The 26,082-nt window shown below is 40.8% G+C and overlaps 1 protein-coding gene across 4 annotated transcripts in view; it reads right to left on the reverse strand.

Annotated features, from left to right (window-relative positions):
- Positions 1–1,111: 1,111 nt before the first annotated feature.
- Ndc80 (NDC80 kinetochore complex component) overlaps positions 1,112–26,082 on the reverse strand; it is a 38,498-nt gene continuing 13,527 nt past the window's right edge. For 2 of the 4 annotated variants that reach the window (XM_028874084.2, XM_037210196.1), the window contains 10 exons: positions 24,143–24,236; positions 22,366–22,472; positions 21,308–21,452; positions 17,844–18,049; positions 15,561–15,713; positions 11,793–11,882; positions 5,640–5,732; positions 3,924–4,054; positions 2,951–3,053; positions 1,112–1,387 (listed from right to left, as the gene is read on the reverse strand). In XM_028874084.2, coding sequence (XP_028729917.1) covers positions 1,250–1,387; positions 2,951–3,053; positions 3,924–4,054; positions 5,640–5,732; positions 11,793–11,882; positions 15,561–15,713; positions 17,844–18,049; positions 21,308–21,452; positions 22,366–22,472; positions 24,143–24,236 — 1,260 coding nt within the window. In that variant the 3' untranslated portion in view covers positions 1,112–1,249. Of the gene's footprint in view, positions 1,388–2,950; positions 3,054–3,923; positions 4,055–5,639; positions 5,746–11,792; positions 11,883–15,560; positions 15,714–17,843; positions 18,050–21,307; positions 21,453–22,365; positions 22,473–24,142; positions 24,237–26,082 lie in introns of those variants that run through there. The other 2 variants (XM_037210195.1, XM_037210197.1) reach the window with 2 other exon arrangements.

Raw genomic sequence — 26,082 nt, forward strand, 5'->3', positions numbered from 1 at the left:
TCTGTGGCCACCTTGGTGCCCTATACACCAGGTCTGCCTGACTAGAACAGGCAGTCTCCCTCTTCCCTGGTACATGTTTTCCCGTCAGTGTTAGAACTACTTCCAGATTGTGTCCTCTTAGCTCTCTCTGAAGATACTGTCTTTTACTCGTTCATTTTTGGGTGCTGGGGATTGAACCCATGGCTTTGCACATGCTAGGCAAGCTCTCTACCTGGGCTATACTCCCAGCTCAAGACCTTTTTTTTTTTCTTTTTTTAAATTTGTTAGATCCCCTGGAACTGTAGTTAGTTGTAAGCTGACATGTGGGTGCTGGGAATTGAACTCAGGACCTCTGGAAGAGCAGCTAGTGCTCTTAACCACTGAGCCATCTCTCCAGAGGCCCCAGCTCAAGAACTTTTATTAGGCAGTAATTAAACAAATGATCTGAAAAATTTAAAGTAAAGGACCATGTGTGTTTCCCCTAGGCTGGAAAGGGCTCCTATTGTCTTAATGAGAACAGCTCAGGCTGAGTGACAATCCTCATGGATGGAGGAGGGGCTTATGTCCAGACTCCCTTCCCTGAGGTTCTATAAAAGGTGCGTAATTGACTGGAGTCTAGGAACTTTGTGGTCGTGTAGCCTCCCTTAAGTTGCCTATAGAGCTCTTCAGTGGTATAGCTGTTTGTGATCTGCCCATGCCATGGGTGGGACTCTTCATGGTATAACTGCCTGCATGTTGTCTAGATTTCCTGGTGGTATAGCTGCCTTGAGTCATTTGCCATCCTGCAAGTAACCCCAATGAACTCACTGATTCACCATCTGGATTTGAATGGAATCCTTTCTTTGGCTTGTTGTTACCTTTTCCATCCGGCTGAATAGATGCTGCCTCCCTTTCCTACCCCACCCCCCCAAAAGTCACATGACAAGGACCTGAGAATCAATATATCTAGCTCTGCAGGCCAAGAAGTCTCTTCTTTATATTGCTTCACTGCCATCACAGTGGGAAAGCACTTGCAGAAAGTCTGTGAATGGGTGTGTCTTACTTGGTTCACACTGTAGTTTACCAACTCCTGGTTTAGTCCATACCAGGTACTTTCACATCAGAACGAGTCACAGAAATGGGAGGCAAAACCTACAATTTACTAATGTACTTTATTAACTGGTCTGTTACACCTAAAAAGTTAATCTACAAAGTTATCATAATTATGGGATATATTTTAAGCTAATGTTATGTCTATGAAAGATAAAAGATAGCCACCATTAATTTATCTTCATTCATCAGGAGCCTTAAATAGAGCAGCGTTACTCTTAAACTTCTCTGCAATCTCTTTGATATTTTCCAAGAGATCTTCAGACATGCATTCTTCATACTCTCTGTCAGCTTTAGCAATCTGTTCTTCAAGATGTTTCTAATGGAAACAATTCACAATTCTTAATGTACAAACATTAATTTTGTTTCAAGACATTTACATACAAGAATGACACTTATAAATTAAGGAAAGAACCAGTTAGATATATTAATAGTAGATGACTGTAAACTGGACACTTGAAAGACAGGTAGGAGGATCACAGTTTAATACCAGTCTGGGCTGCCAAGAAAGACCATCTCAAAAGAAAAATAGTCTTATATTTACATGCGTTCTATTTTCTTTCTCTTCCTTCCTTCCTTTCTTTTTTTTCCTTTTTCTTTTTTTCAAGACAGGGTTTCATTGTGTAGTTCTGTCTGTCCCGGATCTCTCTCTGTAGACCAGGCTGGCATGGAACTCACAGAGATCCACCTGCCTCTGCCTCCCGAGTGCTGGGATTAAAGACGTGCACCACCACCACCTGGCTAATATGCTTTTTAATATCTCTAGTCCTCTCAGAGCTATGTGTGTTTATGATATGCAATCATTTGTACAGATGTTTTGGTGACTAGACAACATATATGAAGAACTGTCTCATGAGAATACAATCTCTAACAAGACCTGGAGGTTTCTGTATAAGGACATTATAATGATTATAACCAGCCCAGCTGTCTCATGACATATCTCCGAATGTAACACTATCATTATGCAACATTTGACTAATACTGTACTGGGACTTGGTTTTAAATTTCATATTTATTACATGTAATATATGAACTTTTTTTGCTTGCATTTTTTGTTTGTTTTTTATTGTTTTAAGATAAGTCATCACTAGCAGGGTGGTGGTAGCACAGGCAGAGCCAGGCAGATCTCTGTGACTTCGAGGCCAGCCTGGTCTACAGAGTGAGATCCAGGACAGGCGTCAAAACTACACAGAGAAACCCTGTCTCGAAAAACCAAAAGAAGCAAAGTCATCATTCTGTAGCTCGGGAGGCCCTAGAAACCATGGTGATCTTGCTGCCTCAGTTTCCAGTCCTCTTGCTTCTGGAGCATTAGGATTAAAGACATGTGCCACCATCATGCCCAGTGCTTGCTTGGTATTTGACAGTTCACTCATGTTGATGCATAGAGCTATAGTTCTATTCCTACGTTGCTGGACTGCAGTCATCTTTTTTTCCAGAGATCTACCTGCCTCTGCCTCCTGAGTGTTGGGGTTGAAGTTGTGCCCCTCTCTTCCTAAGTGCAGGGATTGAAGGCGTACACCTCTCTCTTCTGAGTGCATGATTAAAGGAGTGCAGCACTACTGCTCAGCTTACTTCTGAACTCTCGGAGACAGGCCAGGTATGAACTAATAGTAATTCTATTGCCTCAGCTTCCTAAATGCTGGGATTACAGGCGTGAATACCGTGCCTGACCTACTTCTGCACAATCCCCGCTTTGAGGGTGGTGTATGTGTGGGTGTATGTACATGAACAAAACACTACTTTATAAAGTATACAAGTGGTCTCCTGTAACCTTGCCACACCAGTAGACAAGACTCTTAATAAATCACTAGTTTCCATAAAAATAAAATTTGTCATTTAATTCCGATAGCTCTTAGAATTCAGTGAAGACCTTCATACTTACTTCCAAAGACCCTACATGTGTAGCAACCATCTCTAAAAGACGCTGTAAGTTATTTCCCACTTTTCTCCTTTCTTCAGTTACGGTTTGTACAACTAGTTGGTATCTATGAAATTAAAAATAAAAAAGACAACTTGTTTAATGTCTAAAAAAATAAATGAATAAATCAGCATAGTGCAGTAACCTGAGAAAAATGCAAATTTTGCACTTATTTATGTGACTATTTCCCCTGAGAAATGGTTGGTGACTACAGAAAACCATGCCTAGGAGAATCCCTCTAAATACCATATGTAAGCACACACCTCAGATCTCCACCAGCTGCCTTAGTTCGCTGCATGTGTGGTCAGCTACCCTGGTGCTATGACCTTCCATTCCATTTCAGATGAACCTTCCACCTCTTAGCCCAAGCGTTAGGTTACAGTGCCTGGCTCTGTAGGTCTTCTTAAATTGAAGAGCTCCATTTTGATTGAATTATTTATGTATTTCTTAACTATTTAATATGTGTCCAGCCGGGTGTGGTGGAGCATGCCTTCCCAGCAAAGACAGGAAGCCTGATCTATATAGTGAGTTCCAGAACAGCCAGGGCTACGTATCATATAAAGACCCTGTCTCAAAAAACAAACAACAACAAAATCCCAAACCAAACCAACCAACCAACCAACCAAATGATAGATCCATTTCCAGGCATTAAAAGCCATTTAATAATCTAGTTGGGCCGGGAGGTGGTGGCACACGCCTTTAATCCTAGCACTTGGGAGGTAGATGAAGGTAGATTCCTGTGAGTTTGAGGCCAGCCTGGTCTATGGAGTGAGTTCCAGGACAGGCTCCAAAGCTACTGAGAAACCTGTCTTGAAAAACAAAAACAAAAACAAAAACAAAAAGAAGGAAGGAAGGAAGGAAGGAAGGAAGGAAGGAAGGAAGGAAGAAAGAAAGAAAGAAACAAAGAATGAATCAGACGCTGGTGAGGTGAACTTACTCCCTCTGGACAGCATCTAACTCATCCATGGCTTCACTGAGGCCCTCGTTCACAGCACTCTCCAGCAGGTGCTTGTGTTTCTCCAGGGATTCAAGCTCACTGGCACATTTCTCATCTTCTTCCTCAGCTTCCTACAGGAGAAAGTAATTTTTCTTGATACTCATATTCCATTTGCTCATGGTGTATTTAAATAAAGTGTGTAAAGCATTTAAAAAACATCATGTTGCATCATTTATATTCCCAAGATGTTGACTGCCTTCTTTAACTGTTCCATTGGGGATTCCATATGATAAACACAAATGTGCCCTTTGCAGGAGGCTTCTAGGCAGCAGTCTATTCAACAGTGTTTCAAGTCTAATTTATAGGAAACCTAGCACTTTGATTTTTCACACACATACTAACTATGTATAGCAAAAGTTGTTCCAATCATTGTCAGATTCGTAGGTTTGTGAAGATGAAGTATGGACTTACAAAGTCTTTCACATAAGTGCTTCCAAGAAAAAACTTAAATTTTCATGGAAGAAATATGATAAAAATGACAACGATTGCCATATATTTCACATTACACGTGCAGGTCAGATTTTGTGTTATAATTTCTAAAAATTTCACACTGCACAGAAAACAACATATATATAATACAGGGTAATACAAATGTTTCCATTAGTGATATTCCATTGGTATAACTATTAATGGCACAGTTGGAAAGTTCGATTAAGTTGTTTGAGTGCCAATAAACAGGCCTCTTAATACCTGTGTGGTAAAATACAGGGTTGGGTAGAATAGTGGCTGTAGTGGTATTTGCTCTGCCCATGACCTTGGGCTATACAACCAAAGGAGGCGGTGCTTCCTGTCATTGTATGTGACCTCTGATAAGGAGTTGGACAAGGGTTACATGATCTGCCTGCGAGGTGGATTCACTCCCGTTCAGATCAGAGGACAACTTCAGCTATCTACTTTATTCTGTATTTGTAAGTGTATTTCCTCAATTTATATCTTAATAAATTCTGTAACCCATTTAAAAAAAAAAAAAAAAAAAAGGGCCATGTGACCCTTCTCCCTTTCCTTTTATTTATTTATTTTGTTTTTTTGAGACAGGGTTTCTATGTGTAGTTTTGGTGCCTGACCTGGATCTCACTCTGTAGACCAGGCTGGCCTCAAACTCACAGAGATCCGCCTGGCTCTGCTTCCTGAGTGCTGGGATTAAAGGCGTGTACCACCACTGCCTGGCTCCTTTTATTTATTTTTTTATCTTGGTGTGATTGGACTCCAGATGACCTGGGAATTGAACCCTGTTCCTCTGGAACATCAGTCAGAGCTCTTACACCTTACCCACCTTCTGGATAGTCAGCTCTTATGAATAGTCAGGAATTTAGTTCGGACAATCAGTTTGCAATGATTCTTAATAGACAATTACTTATATAAAATACCTTACTGGGGTTCATTCTTGGGAATACGTAACTCTAACTCAATAAAAACATACAAGAGATTATGGCTTTATTACTAATTGAGACATGGTCTTGCTATGTATTCTAGGTAGGTCTCGAACCCGTGCCGATCCTCCCACCAGGGTCTTCCAAATGTTGAGATCACAGGGATGACGATACCACACCTGGCTTTTCTGGTTGAGTTTTAAGGCTGTCTCTCAGCTTTTGGGGGCCACCACATCCAGCTAAGATTTCAATGGGAGTCAAATGAACACACTGGTCAAGTTCTTACCTTAACTTTTTGTTGGTAAAGATCGTCCAGCTTTTGAACCTCTTCCTTCAGCATCCTCACAATTTTCCTGCTTTCTGTCTTCATGGTGCTCAGCTTGGGGACAAAACTTTGGTTGAGAAATCATAACTGAACATCAAAATTTCTTTAACATTATGAGACTTTTATATCTTCTTTTATGCATAATGTTTATTTACTGTGTATATGAGCATTTTGCTAGCATGGATGTCTGTGCACCACATGTATGCATAGTGCCCAATGATGTAAGAAAAGGGAGTCAGATCCTTTGAGACTGGAGTTAACAGACGGTTGTAAGCTGCCATGTGGATACTGGGAATCAAACCTGGGCTCTTTTCAAGAGCAACAAGTACTCTTAACTGATGAACCAACTCTCCAGCCCTTGTTGGTCTTTTAAAAAAGTACAATTTTTTTTTTCAAGATTCTACTTTATGTGTATGAGTGTTTTGCTTGTATGTATGTATGCCTGAACGTATGTATGTATTTATACCATGTGCCTATGGAGTCCAGAAGAGGACATCAGATACCCTAGAACTGGAGCTACAAGTGGTTGTGAGCTGCTATATGTATGGGTGCTGGCAAGTGCTCTTAATCACTAAGCCATCTTTCTAGCCCCAGCAGCTACTTAATCTTTTTTTAAAAACACAGATGTCAAAAACACACATTAGGGCCAGGCGGTGGTTGTGCATGCCTTTAATCCCAGCACTTGGGAGGCAGAGCCAGGCGGATCTCTGTGAGTTCAAGGCCAGCCTGGTCTACAGAGCGAGATCCAGGACAGCCAGGCCTACACAGAGAAACCCTGTCTCGAAAAACAAAACAACAGAAAAACCCCACACATTAGGAAAAAGACAGCCTCTTTGACAGATGGTGCTGAGAAAACTGGGTATGTACCTGTAGAAAAATGAAACCAAGTCCTGAGCCTCACCCTACATGAAACACTGAAAATAGATCAAAGCCTTCAAGTTAAGACAGGAAATGTTGAACCTGCTAGGGAAGACATATCAACTATGCCCTATGTGGAGGACTGTAAGAGCACAGGAAACAACCCCAGGACTGACCGATGGGATTCTAGGAAATTAAAACCTGCATAACAATGGAAACAGCCTCACAACTGGAGACACAGCCTACAGAATGAGAAATCATTGCCCGATATGTATCAGATAAAGATACAAGAACTAAACACCCAGTCTAATCGATAGGAGGCAATGATGTGAACAGACAGTCCTTAAGAAAGAAACATAATTGGCCAATGATACTTGATGAAGGGTTCATCATCCTTAGCCTTCAGGGAAAGGCAAACTATCAATGATCTGTGATTCCACCTTCCTTGCTCAGAACGACTTTCATCCAGAAAACAAATGACAACAAATGTTGGCAGGGATCTGGGGAACAAGAAATCCTCATTCACTGCCAGTGAAAATACAAACTGCAGCTGCTGTGGAAACCAGTATGAAGGTTTATCAGAATTAGAAAGGGGCTGGAGAGATGGCTGAGAAGTTAAGAGCACTGGCTGTTCTTACAGAGGACATCTCACATCCTCTTCTGGCCCCCTAGGCAGCATTCATGTACATATATACACGCCAGACAAATACTCACATACATAAAAATAAAAATGGACAAATCTTTGAAAACTACAACCAAAACTATCATATGATCTGGCTATCTCACTTCTGAGTGCACACCCTGAAGATTCTAAGTCCCACCAGATACAGTTGAATACTCTCATTTATTGATGCACTGTTCACAATAGTTTAGAAATGGAATCATCTTAGATGTCCATACACTAAACAAAAGACAAAATGTTCTATATTACACTATGTAACTTTATTCACCTGCATTAAAAAAATTTGGTCAGGTGGTAGTGGTGCACACCTTTAATCCCAGCATTTGAGAGGCAGAGGCAGGTGGATCTCTGTGAGTTTGAGGCTAGCCTGGTTTAAAGAGTGAGTTCCAGGACAGCCAGGGCTGTTATAGAGAGAAATCCTATCTTGAAAAACCAAAAAATCCAAACAAACAAATAAAAAAAACAAAAACCAAACCAAACAAAAAACCCCCTAAACCCAAACCCAAAAAACATGCTGATGGAGAGATGCCTCAGTGGTTAAGAGCACTTCTTGTTCTTTTAGAGGTCCAGCATTTGATCCCCAAAACTCACACCAGCTGGTTCACAACCACCTGTAACACCAGTGGTTCACACCCATTTATAACACTAGTTCCAGGAGTGTCTGACATCTCTGACCTCTGTGAGCCCCTGCATCCACATGCACACATACATATTTAAAAGTAATAAAAAACCATGACATTTGCGGGGAAATGGGTCAAGTTGCAAATCATTATGTTAATTGAAATAAGTTGTATTCAGAAAGAGAAATACTGTATGTTTCCTCTCACATGTGGAACCTTGATGTAAGTCTCTGTGTGAGTAGGATTGGGTATACCTGTGGATGGTTCATGAAACTAGAGAGAACTGTGAGACGGAAGAAGAGATCGTAAGAGGTTCAGGTATGGGGCATTGAAAGAAGGGAATGGAATATTGTGCTGGGAAAGCAGGAAGGAGGCTGTTATGGGCAAGGGAAGAGCAAGAGTGGGACACAGGAAGGGAGGGCAGAGGGCAGAGGGCAGGGTGCAGGAGAAGCAAGCATGTATAAAAAATGTCATTATGAAATCTACTACTTCACAGCTAACTCTATTCTCCTAATGGAAATATTTGTTCTTGCAGCCATCTTCCCATGTGGAACGGAGTCCACAGGGCAGGTGCTGTGCTATCTTCGTCCTGGAGACATCTATTACATTCCAGGCACAGGGTCACACAGAAGCATCTGCTGAGCCAGTTGTTGCTGTGCATGCATCTAATTCCAGCACTTAGAAAGCTAAGGAAGGTCCGAAGACTGTAGTTAGAGACTTGCCTATGCTGAGCAAGACCCTGTCTTAAATAAGACAAACATATTTGCCAAATATGTTTCCATGGCAATTCTTATTGAGCTTTGCATTTTATGACTGTCAGCGACTGGTTTGATTTTCCTTATTGTGATGCCTGTAAGTTGTTGTATGGGCCTATAGTTATATGTTTATGTTCTATGGAAATTTTCATGTCCTAAAATCATCTGACCTTTAATATTTGAAAGTACTCATCTATAAAATAATTTGTTAATGGCGTTTTTTGAGAGCTAATTATTTTTCTTTCTTTTTTTTTTTTTTCCTGGTTATTCTGACTTTTCTTGAGATAGGTTTTTGCTGTACATACCAGGCTAACCTTAAACTTGCTTATGCAGCTCAGGCTACCTTTGAACTTAAGATTTTCCTGCCTCAGCTTCCAGAGTGCTGGGATTACTAGTATGCACCACCATGTCTAGATCATCAATTATGTTTTAAATAATTTATGTATATGGGTGTTTGGTAAGCAGGTGTGCATCATGTGCACACAGTGCTCAAGGAGGCCAGAAGAGGGTGTCAGACCCGCTGGGACTGGAGTTACCGATGGTTGTGATCTACCATGTGGGTGGTGGGAATGAACACAGGCCCTTTGGAAGAACAAGTGCTCTTAACTAACTGCAAAGCTATCCCTCCAATTTTTACGTACATATAATTATTTTAAGGATATAAATTTTTGCCTACATGTAGGTATGTGTGTCATGTGCCCCTAGAAGTCAGAAGAACTGGAGTTACAGATGGTTGTGAGTTACCATGTTAGTGCTGGGAATTGAATTCAGGTCTTTTGCAAGAGCAACCAGTGTTAACCATTGAATGAACTCTCCAGCCCACATACACATATGGTGTTTTGTTTTTATTGTTTGTTTGTTTGTTTTGAGTCATGGGCTCATGTAGCCTGGAACACTGGATTCTCCTGCTTTCCAAAACTGGGATTATAGGTATGCACTACTGTACTCAGGTTTAGCTCATCAATTCTTTTCTGTTTAGTTTTTCTAGACAGGGTTTCTCTGTGTAGACCTGGGTGTCCTGGAACTCACTCTGTAGACCAGGCTGGCCTCCAACTCATAGAGATCCTCCTGACTTTGCATCCTAAGTGCTGGGATTAAAGGCATGCACCACCACTACCACCACCACCACCTTTATCAACTACTTTATCACCTGGCTCCATCAACTCTTTCTTCCTTCCTTCCTTCCTTCCTTCCTTCCTTCCTTCCTTCCTTCCTTCCTTCCTTCCTTCCTTCCTTCCTTCCTTCCCTCCTTCCCTCCTTCCCTCCCTCCCTCCCTCCCTCCCTTCCAGATTTACTTATTAACTTATTTATCTTAAAGATTTATTTATTTATTATGTATACAGTGTTCTGCCTGTGTTCCTTCAGAGGGAGCCAGATCTCATTACGGATGGTTGTGAGCCACCATGTGGTTTCTGGGAATTGAACTCAGGACCTCTGGGAGAGCAGGCAGTGCTCTTAACCCCTGAGCCATCTCTCCAGCCCTTATTTATTTATTTTTATGTATGAGTGCCCTATCTGCATGTACAACTTTATTCCAGAAGAGGGCATCAGACCCCATTATAGATGGTTGTGAGCCACCATGTGGTTGCTGGGAACTGAACTCAGGACCTCTGGAAAAGCAAGTAGTGCCCTTAACCAATGAGCCATCTCTCCAGGCCCTCATCAACTTTTTCTTAAAGATTGTTTTTTGTTTATATTTCTTCATAATTTAAACTAGCTTTCACTATTTCTAAACATGGTCCATTTTTCACTTTAAAATTTCTTAGTGCCAAGCAGTGGTGGCGCATGCCTTTAATCCCAGCACTCGGGAGGATCTCTGTGAGTTCAAGGCCAGCCTGGGCCTTGTAGAGTGAATTCCATGAAAGGCGCATAGCTACACAGAGAAACCCTGTCTCGAAAAACAAAAACAAACAAACAAATAAGAAATTTTCTTGGCTTTTGTATTTTTAAGATAGAGGAAAAGGTCTCCCTAATAAAAAGTAATTTTTTTTTTTTGTGGTACTAGAGATTGAATCCAGGGCTGCAGGCACACGTTAAGAAGTACTTTACCACAGGGCCATGCTTGCAGCACACAAAGTCAGATTCCACAGAATTTGTTAATGCTGAAAACATCTTTCTGTGGATTACTTGAACAGCTATTTATGAAATGCCAAGTTTAATTTATAGTTTAAAAAGTAAAAGAACAAAGCTGGGCGGCAGTGGCTCATGCCTTTAATCTTAGCACTTTAATCCCAGCAGAGGCAGGTGAACCTCCGTGAGTTCAAGGCCAGCCTGGTCTACAGAGTGAGTTCCAGGACAGCCCAGGCTACCACAATGAAACCCTGTCTCCAAAAACCAAAAACCAAAACCCCCAAAACAAAACAAAACAAAACAAACAAACAAACGTACAAAACCACAAGTTTCAGATAGATATATTAAGTCTTGGCCAGAACAGTTCCTGAAGAGCTGAGTTAGTCAGGGGCTTCATTCACTGTTTGCATTCATGGAACCAGTTTGAGTGACCCTGAGAAGCATTTCTTTTTCTTAATTAACCAGGCTTGACCTCAGAAGTTATTGAATACACTAGCAGTGGTGTCTCATGTTTCATGCGTCTGAGAGGAAAGAACTTGTGTCTGTCCTCCTGCTGAGCCTGAGTGCTGGGATAACAGGTTTGCACCACCACAACCAGCTGAAAACTACTTTAAAAAATTCCACAGGCATTTCACTCATTCTAAGACTTCACGGTCCAGAATGAACCACTTGGTAGAAGGAAATTCTTAACTGGTCCCAGCTGATCAGCTCCTAAGCCCCAACAACACATACTTACTTTTCAGAAAACCACCTCAAATCCACTTGAATATAAAAAAGGACACTGGATTATGTTATGAGTAGGTATACAAAAATGGGAAGAAAATTGAGTTTTATTCCACTTTATCATAGTGATAAATGATGCCTCAAAAAGTTAAAAAACTTAGTTCTTTTATATATACCTGTTAAGGTTTGTGCCAACTTTCATTTTTCATAATTTTATTAAAATTGATGGGAGGCATAGGTGAATCTTTTCTGAGTTCAAGGCCAGCCTGGTCTACAGAGGGAGTTCCAGGACAGTCAGGACTAAACAGAGAAACCCTGTCTCAAAGAACAAAATTTAAGGCACTGTTGCTCAGAAACCACAAGTCACACTTGACACTAGGCTTCAGTTACTGTATGCCACACTTACCTGTTCTGAAGAATCCTCTAGACCAATCTTTTTATTTAGAGCTTTGTTAACTTCTTCTTCATTCTCATTTAAGAGTTCTTTGAGAGGTACCTAGAAAATACATGATATATGGGAGTCAAGATCTCTAATTATAAAACTTCTCCCATGAGGCGTGAATATATTATGATGTAAGACAGTTCTGGAGGAATAAAACAAAGCCATGACATTTAAATATAATATACCATTGATGAGAAAACATCTTTTTTTTTTTGAAGACAAGGTTTAGGAAAGAGAAAAAAGCTGGTTTCAACTTTCAGCCTCCCATGTGCTAGGATTATAGGTCACAATGCCTGACAATCCATTTCTATGTGTTTGTATGTATGTATATGTGAGTGCAGGCACTTCCTAAGGCCAGAGGTGTTGGGTATTTCTGGAGCTGGAGCTACAGGAGGTTGTGAGGTGTGCTGTGGGATGTCGTTCTGTATGCTGTAAATATGTGTTGCTCTGATTGGTTGATAAATAAAATGCTGATTGGCCAGTAACCAGGCAGGAAGTCTAGGCAGGGCAAGCAGATGAGGAGAATTCTGGGGAGAGGAAGGGCTGAGTCAGGAGTCGCCAGCCAGACACAGAGGAAGCAAGATGACAAGGCAGAACTGAAAAAAGGTTCCAAGCCACATGGCTAAACATAGATAAGAATTATGGGTTAATTCCAGTGTAAGAGCTAGTCAGTAATAAGCCTGAGCTAACGGCCCAGCAGTTATAATTAATATAAACCCCTGTGTGTTTACCTGGGGGATACAAGTAGGAGAGATTTGTCCCAACCACCAGCTGGCTGGCCGGGACACAGGAAAACTTGCAACTATAGAGGTGACTGATGTGGGTGCTGGGAATGGAACCTGGGTCCTCTCCAAGAGCAGTACACACTTTTACCCATAAACCATCTCTCCATTCCCCCATTTCTCTTAATACCTTGCTTAAGACTTAGTCTCAGAATTCTGGTTGCATTTCTATTTGTCTTCTAACCTACTGACTTTATTTCAACATTATATTGAATGGTTTCTCACTGTCTTGAGAAAATTGAGGTAATACCTACTTTAAAATGATTAAATAGAAATAGTTATGTTAAAATAAATTTAGCTTGAAGCTAACATTCCATACAATTAGTGTATATAAAAAGTATACAATTCAGCGAATGTAGTATACTTACAATGTTATGTAAATGTCCTTTGTACTTTAAAAATATTTCCTTACTCCAAAAGAGAAAATGCCATAGGCCATTATGTATCTAAGTAAGTCTTTTTTGTTTCTGTTTTTAGGAGACAGGGTTTCACAATGTAACCCTGGCTGTCCTGGAACTCACTATGTAGATCAGGCTGGCCTCAAACTCACAATGATCTACCTGGCCCTGCCTCATAAGTGCTGAGATTAAAGCCTTGCACCATCACACCTGGCTCTCAACTAAGTCTTCTAAAGCTATTGACTTCTAATTTTGACCAGTTCCTTTTTGGTACTGTCCATCAAACCCAAGATCTTTTATAACAAACCACTGAATATAAACCCAACTCCTGGTGATAGATGTGGTTGCACAAGCCTGTAATCCCAGGAATTACAAAAACAGGATGTGCAAGAGGGCTCAGTGGGTAAAGAGCTTGCGTTTCAAGCCTAGAGACCTGAGTTTGATCCCCAGAAACCACTCAAAGGTGGGAGGGAGAAAACTGACCTCCACATGTGTGTCATTGCATGTACTATCCCATACGTCTTTCCACATTTTAATAAAAGGCAAAACAAATGAAAACCCTTGCCAAACCCCAAATAGTACAATATAACAAAACAACAACAACAACAACAAAAACCACTCCAGGCCTGTTATTTCAAAGATTCAACACTTTTTTACAACTCTCTTCCAAGTAGCTGGGATGAGAGATGCTTTCCATCATTCCTAACTATTTCTACTTTCTCTTTTTGGATTTACATTAGTTTTGTGGATACACGTGCATGTTGAATGCAGATGCCTGTAAAGGCCAGAGGCACGGGATTCCCCCAGAGTTGGAGTAACAATTAGGTGTAAATTAGTTGCTGTAGGTACTGGATTTTGAATTTGGGATCTCTGTAAAGGCAATGCACTGAGCTCTCTCTCCAGCAGCCTGTTTTTACTTTCATCGTTCTATTATTGTATGAAAGTATTTCTAGAGATAAAGTAAATCTTCTCTGCTTCTGAACATATTCTTTGTACCTGAATAATCTCTTACAAGATTATTTAATCCAGGTAATTATTTTCTTGCTGCAGTAATATGAAACCATTCAAAGCAGTGATTTGCAAACTCAGCCTGGTACCCTGGTTACTGACAGAAATTAATGTACCTAGTTTGACAACTAATGGCTTGCAAAACCAGTGAGCAATGATTTACTGTGCGCACTTCCTTTTCTTAATTGAGAGTAAATCTAAACTGAGTGTAGCGTTGTACCCCTCTAATCCCAGCCCCTGGAAGAGACTGAGGCCAGTCTGATGTCAACAGGCAGTTCCAGGAAGTAAATGTAGAAGCTGAGTGTTGTGGCACACACCTGCAGTCCCAGCACTCAGGCGGCTGAAACAGTAACACTGTCACAGTTGAGACCCAGCCAGGCTACAGGGTGAGCTGTAGACCAGGATTCACAGTAAGATCTTGTCTCATTGAACAAGCGGGTGTGTACGTGTGAGTGTAGCTAGCTTGATTTAAGCAATGTCTGTTCACCAATAAGCTGTTATCTCTGAGAAAACAAGGTTCTACGTGGGTATTTTATCTCCAGCACACAGCTGGTTTGGAACACAGTCTGTATACAGTAGACACATGGTAGGTGAATTCATTCTCCCATCCAAGTACTAACCAGACCTGCCTGACCCTGCATAGCTTTCAATTAGATGAGATCAGGCAGGTTCAGGGTGGTTTGGCCATAGACTAGCTGAAAAATTCTCAAGGGAAAAACGTATAGCTTTTGACTCAACATTTTTCATCCAAAAGCTACGTATTTCAAAGGAGGCATGTTAGTGCTGACAATAAATCTGTAACACTTGGACGGTGGTGGCGCACGCCTTTAATCCCAGCACTCGGGAGGCAAAGCCAGGCGGATCTCTGTGAGTTCGAGGCCAGCCTGGGCTACCAAGTGAGCTCCAGGAAAGGCGCAAAGCTACACAGAGAAACCCTGTCTCAAAAAAAAAAAAAAAAATCTGTAACACTTGTGAATAACCTAAAAATTTTAATATGGCAATAAAAATGTTTTCTTCTCAAATCTCTTTGATCATTTCAAAATTAGGCACAGGTGGTTTTTTTTTTGTGGTTGTTGTTATTACTGACATTTTTAAATAATCCATTATACTTTATGCCTTCATGTGTGCGGTTGTACTGGAACTTTCCCCATAGATGTACCACAGATACTTCATCTTTCAGGATTTCACTGCTATCCCTCTTCAGTCTTCTGGCTAGAAGAACTGATCTGGTTACCAACCTTGTAAGGACCACCAGTAAAGTGTGCGCTTGACATTTGCTGATGTTGCTCTTCCTAGAGGGGCTGAAGCGAACTAGAGAACAAAGCTTACCCGAGACCGTTCACATAGTCCTCATATATGTTACTTGGGATCAACTTTTGTTGTGGATAGTTGGCTGAGTAGACAGAGAGGAAAAGGCTTTTAAAGTTCAAAAGTTAGGTGTGAACTAAGATTTCTACCACTGAGAAGAGAGAGAGAAAGTCAGTGCCTTCCTTCTTAGTCTAGCCCGAGGTCAAGGATAAACTCAAGTTTGAACAGACACTTACATACACTTGAGCCCTGTATTTGACAAGGCACTTGGCACCAGCTTCAGGATTAAACTTAATTTCGAAGTCATAACCTTTGGAATTCTCGGCACCTTTGGGAATGAGCTTTAGTTTTCTTGCCAACTTGTGGTACTCCGCTAACTGTGCTTCAATCTGGAAAAGAGAACACAGAAAGAAGTGTTAAAAATGAAACAATCCTACACTGTGTGGCTTTCAATGGGCGTTTTTGCAATGGACACAAGTTGTTACGCCAGTGTTTGGTAGTTTGATAATTAAAGGATAGTAATGTAAAAGTATACAAATGAAAGTTTGTACAATAATTCTAAGGGTATAATTGGTTGGTGAGCAGTATACAACTGATCTTCCATTTATTCCACATAATTTAGAGTAAGTCCATGTTTTGTTATCAACTAAAATTTACTTTCTCAAACCTAGTTATAAATATGAAATAAAACCAAAACTTAGAGCTGGGTAGTGGTGGTGCACACCTTTAATTCCAGTACTTGGGAGGAAGAGGCAGGCGGATCTCTGTGAGTTCAAGGCCAGACTGGTCTACAGACCGAGATCCAGGACAGCTAGGGCTGCACAGAGAACCTCTGAAAAAAACCCAAAAAACAAACAAACAAAAAACAAGACCCCAAACTTATATTTGACAATATATAAATTAAAACATTTAAATTATGCCAAATAAAGGAAACAGGTAATTTACATTTCAAAGTATTATATTAATTATTCTGAAAAAAATTTTAGTGGTTCATATTTCTCCCTGTCCTTCAAGGCTACATCTGAATGTTACCAGAAAGTTCTTCTTTCCCTCTGATGGAGTCCCCAGGTTTCCCAAACTCTTACTTTTCCATTACAATGTGACCCGTCTGTTCACTTTTTCTAGCTGAATGTAAGCTAGATGTCTCTAGACATCTCCAGATGTCTCTCCTCCCCTGCCCTAGAACACAGCCTGGCAGACCCCTCCTTTGTTACTCTACTGCAATACAGTGAGTGATTCTCCAGGACCAAGTGGTGTCTGTCTGACTGCTTCCTGCGCCTCCTTTTAGTCTAATGACAAAGCTTCCAGTTCACTACATATGTCTATTCCTTCTCCCATGATCAATTCCCACAGTAAACACTTCTGGGGATCTAGATGGAGCTGCAGCTGTTGTACTTTACAAGAGTGCTGGAAGACTACACTACCAGACTGGACACACAGGGCAAAGTTTAGTGCAGAAAGGAGGTTACAGATGAACTGTTTAGAGTAAGGTTTCCCATCCTAGTGAGGTCCTTTGACACTGCTCTCAGCCAGCTCTCTGGTTCACATGGCCCGAGCTGGGCCCCTCCCTAGGCCACTGCTTACCTACCTCCTAGATTATTCTCTTCTTCCAGCTTGTTCATCCAAATGCATGTGAATTTAGTTTCACAGACCTAATGTTTACATAGTCCAGAGATTTATAACCTTCCCTTTCTAACACAGCCTTTGAGAGGTAAGGTACCTTGAAGTAACTCACTTCAGATTCACTGATGTAGTCTTACTACACTTCTTTTTTTTTTTTTTTTTTTTGAGACAGGGTTTCTCTGTGTAGGCCTGGCTGTCCTGGATCTCGCTCTGTAGACCAGGCTGGCCTCGAACTCACAGAGATCCACCTGGCTCTGCCTCCTGAGTGCTGGGATTAAAGGCGTGCACCACCACTGCCCGGCTACACTTCATTTTCTAAAGAAGCAAGTGGAGGCTATGAAAGGTTAGAAGATGCAGACTATGCATGCAGATAATAGCACATTATGGGCTAAATCAAGGCTGACCACATTCTAGGTTCAGACACTGGGTGCTACGTCTTTTTCTTTGGTATTATGTATTGAACTTGATACCCTGAGCATGCTAAGCTTGTGCTCCATCACTGAGGTAGACCCCTAACTGTTATTCTTATAAATGTGTATATATATATCCTTTATACACAGGGATGGAGCTTACCTACAAGGGATATGAAGATGAGGGAATATAGATGACTTACACTGAACTGCTTGCTCACTCTATATTAGAATCACATACATTTCTCCCCCCCCCCCCCCCCCCCCCCCCCCGATTTCTTAGTTCATTATCAGAAAACCAAGTTTATCTTAAATTTGACTGATAAACTTTGGGGGTGTTAATGAATTGGCATAAGGACATGAGTGTTTTAGTTGTGTCAGTGTTAGAAAAATTTATCACTCTACCTACTGAACTCCTCTTGGTTACACAGACCTTTACTAAGGTCTTCGGTGATGAGTGGTCACTCAGAATATGGCATGACTTACCGCCTCTTTGCCTCTGGCGTATTTTAGCTCCTCATTCCACATCTGTTGTTGTTCAGCCTCTAGGTCTTTGGTTAATTTATTAATGGTCTGCTGCAATTCATTTTTTTCATGATTTATTCTCTCAATGTCTGCACCTGAGTACTTCTGGTTATTAACAATATTCTGTAGCCGAGTGGTCTCCTGTCTCACCGTTTCACATTCTAGTTCTGCATTGGAAGAAACAACATTTGTCAACCTTTTTTAAAAAATTTCTACAAAGAAACTGATGGCATCATTTAAGATTGCTGATGTTTAAATATCCACGTTATATACATACATCCTTTCTTTTGGATAGCTGATCCTACTTCATTAATGATATAAGCCAACAACTAACGTTTTATGTTAACATCTCCCACACTGGCTTACTGCAGTCTCAGAAAGAACTATATGCCACAAATGTGGCCCCATTCAAAGTTCCATTTAAAACCTGTAAACTGGCGTAGTTTGACTTTGTTAATGTTCATTTTAAACGCTTCTAATACTCCTGCATAAATCATTTGAATTACTCAGAAATGTGGTTTTTACAGCATAATAGTTGGTAAGCTCTACCTCTGAGCTAGTTTAAGTAACTTTATGCACATATTATGTATTTGCACAAAAGCATGCTAGATCTAAGGAATTTAAATATGTCCTATTCATTTGAAGCCACAAATGGCTTTAAGTAATCAAGGAAGTTAAAATACTCAGAGAATTAAACCAAATGACAGATGAAGTATTACTCTCATCTACTCAGTTGCGATTTTTGGACATAATATTCTCATAAGAATAAGGAGGGGCTTGGGGTTGGGGATTTAGCTCAGTGGTAGAGCACTTGCCTAGCAAGTGCAAGGCCCTGAGTTCGGTCCTCAGGTCCGGAAAAAAAGAAAAGAAAAAAAGAATAAGGAAGTGCTAAAATGGTGTGGTTGGTAATGTGCCCATGGTCCAAGAACAAGGACCTAAGTTTAGATCCAGCACCCACATAAAAGCTGGTCATGGGACATGCATCTGTGACCCTCACGTTATGGGTAGAAGGTAGACAGAAGCAGATCCCTAGAGGTCAGTGGCAGCCAGTCTGGTTGATGAGATGAGCATCAAGTTCAGAGAGAGGCCATGTCTCAAAGTAAGGTGCAGAGTGATCAAGGAAGACCTTGATGTTGATCTCCAGCTTCTACATGCACGCACAAGCATACTGCACATTTGCAGAAACCCACACATAGATGTACACACACCACATACATACACAAACACACTCACAAAAAGAACAAGTGTACTAATTCTTTTTATTATGTGCTAATGAAAAGGTAATACTAGTATTGGTTTAGTTACATTGGGAGTGAGAGAATAGTCTATGAGACAGAATAGCAAAGGATATTGATCGGGGGCCAAGGAAATAGTAGAGTTCATTTAGAGCAAACCCACTATGCACAATTGGAGTATTTTGTAAAATCTTGATTTTAGCATATACTATGTGACAATTACAAGCTTTGGTTTTGTAGATGATCAAAACTAACAGACTAAGAATTAAATCTAAAACTCTAAAGATCATCTACACAATCTACACAGAATAGACACAAACTGGGAAATCCTAAAGGAAGAAACTGCACAATTCTAGAAAAACTGCAGCTGTCCATAGATTTAAACTGTAAAGACACAGGAGACACCCAAGCTTCCTTAGCTCTGCTTTCCATTTTATCTTGAAACAGTTTCAGCTGCTGACTTGCTTACAGGGGACTGACAGGATAAGACAGCTACAGGCAACCGAGGGAGGCAGAGACCAAGGGTTAGCTGATGAGGCCAGTAAGACAGCTCAGCAGGCAGAGCCTTGCTGTGCAAGCCTGACCAACTGAGTTTGGTACCCAGAACTATGTAAAGATGCAAGGAGAGAACGGACTCTACGGGAGTTGTCCTTTTATCTCCACACGTGTCCTGTGGTATGTTCTCACACATACAGCATACACGCTAAATAAAAATATGAAAAAATTACAAAAAAGGAATCTAGCTTATAATGTAAAACGGAATATATTTACATAGAATGTTATAATGTACCATACATAAAAATTTATGTAGTTTATATTATATATATATATTTATAAATTGACATATAATGTATTATATATAGAAAGACATACAGGTTCATACTCAGAGGACTTCTGTTCTCAGAAGAGCTTGCCTGTGGGCTTCAAAAAGCCATGTGTGTAGGCCAGGCAGGTACAGTAGTGCCCACCTATAATCCTGGTACTTGAGAGGCTAAGGTAGGTGGACTGCCAAGAGTTGAGGCCAACCTGGGCTGTTCAGTAAGACCCTGTTCCAGACCAAAAAAGTCATGTACTGAGAATGTTGGAAGTTACAGTGGGTTGAGAAAGGGCTGTACATCGCTCAAACATGTAAATTTACCTTATCTGGAAAATGGTCTTTGCAGACATGCCTGAGAATGCTGATGTGAGCTAACCCTGGATTATGCAGGTGTGCCTTAAATATCGCCATAGGTGTCACTGTAAGATAGAGGCAAAGGGAGAGTTCATGCAGACAGACAGAAAGAAGAGACATAGGGACCAGAGAGATGCTCAGGTTTGCAGCACTTGTTGCTCTTGCAGAGGGCCCAGGTTCAGTTCCCAGCACCTCCATGGGTGGTTTACAGCCATCCACAACTCCAGTTCCAGCAGATCTGACACCCTCTTCTGACCGGAGGGTACCAGGCACACATGTGGTGCACTTACATACACGAAGGCAAAATACACATACACATAAATTTAACATACACATTAAAAAGAAAAAAAACTTAAAAAAGAGAAAAGAAAAAGAAAGAGGAGGATAGAAGGGTGTGGTGGCAAGTTATAATGCCAGTTTTGGGGAAGCTGAGGAGGCAAGATTTTGAGTTTGAGGCAAGCTTGGGCTTGTATTAAAGCTCTCTGGAGGCTGAAGCAGGAGGATCATCAATTCAAAGACAGTGTGGGATACAATCATAGTCTTAAAAAGGAGGAAAAAAGAAGAGGACACAGAGTAAAGGCAATGGAGAGATGGAAGTAGAGATTAAAGTGATGTGGACATAAACCCAGGAATGTTGTCAGCCACAGGAGCTGGAAGAACAGATTCTTCCTGAGTCCCTTGGCAAGCACAAATTTATTGAATCTTAGATTACATTTGTAGCCATGAGAGGACAAATTATTATTATTATTATTCTGGTTTCTTTGAGACGAGGTCTCACTATATAGCCCTGGCTGTCCTGGAACTCACTATGTAGCCCAGGCTGGCCTCGAACTCAGAGATCTGCCTGCCTCTGCCTCCCGAGTGCTGGGATTAAAGGTGCACACAACTATGCCCGGCTGACAGAACAAATTCAGAAAGTTATCACAGAAGGAAAAGATGACACAACTGTTGGCTATCAGAGAAGTCCACAAAGGCCATGGCCAACCTTCACGCCCTCTTTCTCCATTAGCTCTGCTTACCTACTCTACCGATTTCTTCATCAAGATCACTCAATTTCTGGTCTAGAACGGATGAATGCGACTCCAAATTGCTCAAGTATGCCTTATACTTCTGAACATCTGCTTGCAAGGAAGTTCTCAGTTTCTTCAATGACATCAGACGATTCTTGAAGAAAAAAGCATATTAAATTATTTTCACCAAGAAGCATTCTGTATTTTAAAGAAAGCAATATTATTTACACTTATCTTAGAGGAAGTCAAAAGAACTAAGAAAAGAACTTTGGAATTATTATTATAACTTAATAATTTAAGGAGAGACTTCAAAGAGTTTGGGATAGGGAAAAACCAAGGAGAATGTAAAAACACAAATATTTAATATCTTATTACTTTGCAGAACAATCTGGGTGCTCCATTAATAAAACACAAGATAAAGTTAAAATTCTGATAACAGGGCTGGAGAGATGGCTCAGGGTTACGAGCACTGGCTGCTCTTTCACAGGACTTGGATTCAATTCCCAGTACCTACACGGTAGCTAACAACCATCTGTATCTTGAGTTCAGGGGATTCAATATCCTCTTCTACTTTTCATGGGCACTGTGAGCATGTGGTACACATATATGCAAGCAGGCAAAATACCCATACATATTAAAATAAATACCCATATTATCATCTTGCTTTTATAAAAACATGTAGGCTACCCTATACTCTCTAAGCCAGTTTGTTTCCATTCTGTTTTCACTAACTAAACTCAGGGCCTCTTGAGAACAGTGCTCCTTGCAAGTATACACTCCAGGGACCTTGTTCAAAGGGTAGTTTGGGTCTTATGTAAACAGGCAGGAATCTTTCATCATGTTCTGAGCACCATTAGTCTACGACCGATAGACCACAAGGGAGAACAAAGCACCACACACACACACACACACACACACACACAGACACACACACACGCTTGCATTGAAAGTCTGTCCTATCTAACCTTTAAGAAGCTTATTTCAAACACCTGCCAGAAGAGGGTCTTCTCAAATACGCTCAAGAGTCTAAGGAGCTATCAAGTGAGTTCAGAAACACATTTACTAACCGGTTCTTTTTCTCTTTCTTGCTCCAATCTTGCAATCTCTTCATTCAGTGCTTTGATTTCTGCTGCTAATGACTCCAGCTTGGACGCATCGACCTTATATAAATCCTCTGGAGAAAAGCCCAAACACTTCATCAGAATCAATCTACAGTAGTTTTTCCTCAGGTTTTCAGATCTCATCCATTCACTTCCCAAATCTACCATGCAGCAGAGACTACCTTCTAGTATAGCAAGCCTTTATTTTGACTTCATAGAATATCCTATTGCCCTTAACCTGCTTAAGCTTTCTTCCAGAGCACTTGTTGTCATGTGCCTTATGGCTCCTTATTTAATTATCATTCCTTTCTATTTAACAGAATAAAAGCTCATAAAGCCAAGATTTTCTGTTCGTCATTACTGCATTTTTGGTACCGGGCACATAGTAGGTATATAAAAAAATATTTGTTTGAGTAGATTAATTTATGTTTAATTATATACAGAAGTATTAAGTAAATTCACTGAATGCTTTCCATATTAGATCACAATAAGTTTTCCTTTGTGTGTTATGTATGTTTATGTGGTCATGAGTATGCATGAGTGCATATAGAAGCCAAAGGTTGACAATGTGTGCCTTACTCAGTTGTTTTCTTTCTCTCTTTCTTCCTTTCTTTTTTCGAGACAAGGTTTCTCTGTGTAGTTTTGGTGCCTGTCCTGGAACTCACTCTGTAGACCAAGCTGGTCTCGAACTCACAAAGATCTGCCTGGCTCTGCCTCCTGAGTGCTGGGATTAAAGGCGTGTACCACCACCACCTGGCTCAGCTGTTTTCAGATAAAAGTCTCTCACCAAACCTGGAGCTCCCTGATTTGGTCAGATTGGCTGGCCAACAAGCTCTAGGGACCTTAAGCCTCCACCTTTCCCACCTGCTACATTTGGTGTTTTTAATGGGTGTGGGAATCAGACTCAGGTCCTCATGCTTGTTGAGGACCTACTTTACGGACCAAACCATTCATTTCTCTAGCACCGAATTTTTGCCTTTTTAAATGTATGTATCTGCTCCCTGGACAGCTGAAGGCCAGCTGGACCATCTTCTTTACTTTTCAGGATGGCACATCCCTAGAGCATTCGAAGGGAATGCTTCTGTCTTTCCCTCTCCTTTTGTCATGGGTGTCAGGGTGATATTCCCACATTACTAGATATATCACCAGATAGGACTAAGTGAAAAATAATTGATTTGGAAATGTAATACCCTGTTAACTTCCTCCAAGTTTTAAGAGAGAGAGTTTACATATTTTTCCCTAGGTAGTGCTGTAACTTCTTACATATTAGAGCATGGACAATTACCTTTTGTGTTCCTGTCAGAGAGTTTTTTATACTTTATTTTATTTTGTTTGGGTTTGCAAGACAGGGTTTCTCTGTGTAACCCTGGCTGTACTCAAACTCACTTTGAAGACCAGGCCGGCCTCGAACTCAGAGATCCACCTGCCTCTACCTCCTGAGCACTGGGATTAAAGGTGTGCGCCACCACTGCCCGGCTCATTTGGCATTTTATTACATTGCTTTCTAGTTTGCAGAGTTTCAAAGAGGTCAAATATTTGTTGAATTCACACAGCCAGAAAGGGTTATGACTCAGGTCTGATTTATGACAGTATTTTTTGCTTAATTATTACTTCTTCCCATTAAAGAGCCAACAAAGACCAGGTCAGAGGTACCCACCTGTTATAAAGTAGCTCATGAAAAATGGGCATGGCAAGACAAGCAGCCACCCAGAGCTGAGTGGCAGCAGGGAGGGAAGACACTTACTCAGCTTCGACTGCAGCTCCACATTCATGTCGTCAAAGCTGTCAGCGCCCGTCATGAAACTCTCATAGCATTTTATGGTGTAGTCCAAAAACAACTGATGTGTTAAGCAGATTTTAAAAACAAAGACATGATTCTCTATTTAGTTTGTTTCATTTTTGTTCAGACTGGAAATTCAAATTTGAATAAAAATGAAGTCAAAAATAGTAGGTAGTTATATAAATTCTCTAGAATAAGAGATTACAAACCTGTTATTAACTGTGCTATAAAGATGTACGCAATCTATTACTTCTAAATATGAATGTGGATGAAAATACCAAATTCGGACAGATATTTTGAGGCCAACCCAGGAAGCTTACTAAAGAGTATAATTCAACATAAAATGAACAAACTTAGTCTTCTTTAAGAATGCTGGGGCTGGGGAGGCTCAGCAGCTGAGAGCACTTGTCTCTCTTGCAGAGGACCTGAGTTTGGTTCCCAGCACCCACATGGTGCCTCCCAACTATTCACAGCCCCAGTCCTAGGGGATCTGATATCCTCTCTGACTCCCTTGGGCACTAGGCATGTGTGTAGCACACACATATGTGCAGACAAAACATGCATAAACATAAGAAAAATAACAACAATGCTGGGGCTCAAGAGATGGCTCAGTGGTTAAGAGCAATTGTTGCTAACGTAGACGAGGACCTGCCTTTGGTTCCCAGCACCTGCACGGTGATGCACAACTGTTCATAATTCTAGTCCAGAGCATCTGACACCCTCTTTTGGCCTCCATGGGCACTGCACACATGTGGTACACAGACATACATGCAGGCAAACCATCCATACACACAAAATAAAAATAATATCTTTTAAACAAACAAGCCAAAACAAAAGTTCTTTGAGTCACTACTATGCATCTATAAGACTGGCAGAAGAAAACAAGAAGAATGCACTTTATGAAAAACTGAAATGGACTATGATTATCTAAGTCCAATTAAATAGACAGGGACTAATTATGAAAGTCAGAACATGACTAATAAAAGCTATAACTACATTGAAACTTCAGGTGAATAATGATGTGGTAAATAGAGACCTAAGAAGGACTATTAGAGCTGTGACTATTTATCTAAGAGAAAGCAACTCTCTGTTTTCCAACATGAAACATTGTGACCAATGTAGTTCAGGCTGTCTTAGAACTCACTATGTAGCCCAGGATGGCCTCCAACTGGTGATTCTCCTTCCTCAGCGTCCTTGAATGTTGGAATCATAGTGTCACAGCACCTGACTCTGAGAAAGGCTAATCAGAATGTTCCACAGCCTAGATAAAAAACTTTATTCCCAAGACAGACACATTCCCTCTGCACCAATCCTGTGCTTACTAAGAAACCCTCTCATTACCCTAGACAGGTGGTAAATATACCTGTAACCAGAAAGGTAGGCCACTGGTGGGAAATTAATATATTTTCATGCAACTTCAGTTTACTTTCTTGAGAATTTGTTAAGTGAATTATTTTCCTCAGGTGTGGTAAGTCTGTAGTCCCCCAAAGCTGATGACCAGAAGCTGAAGTTGCCTGTGATAAACTGTGCTGTAAATATAGTCCACTGTACATGTGGTGTAAATACAGTCTACTGTACATGTGTAAATACAGTCCACTGTACATGTGGTGTAAATACAGTCCACTGTACATGTGTAAATACAGTCCACTGTACATGTGGTATAAATATAGTCCACTGTACATGTGGTGTAAATACAGTCCACTGTACATGTGTAAATACAGTCCACTGTACATGTGGTGTAAATACAGTCCACTGTACATGTGGTGTAAATACAGTCCACTGTACGTGTGGTGTAAATACAGTCCACTGTACATGTTGTGCCATGTGGCCTCTCCCTAGGAGCTGTGCTGTTACTGCTGAGGTGCCGAGATAGCCTAGGGCTCTGGATGCTTCAGGCAAGCAAG

This window comes from Peromyscus leucopus, chromosome 13, assembly GCF_004664715.2.
Source record: "Peromyscus leucopus breed LL Stock chromosome 13, UCI_PerLeu_2.1, whole genome shotgun sequence".
Taxonomy (NCBI): Eukaryota; Metazoa; Chordata; class Mammalia; order Rodentia; family Cricetidae; genus Peromyscus; species Peromyscus leucopus.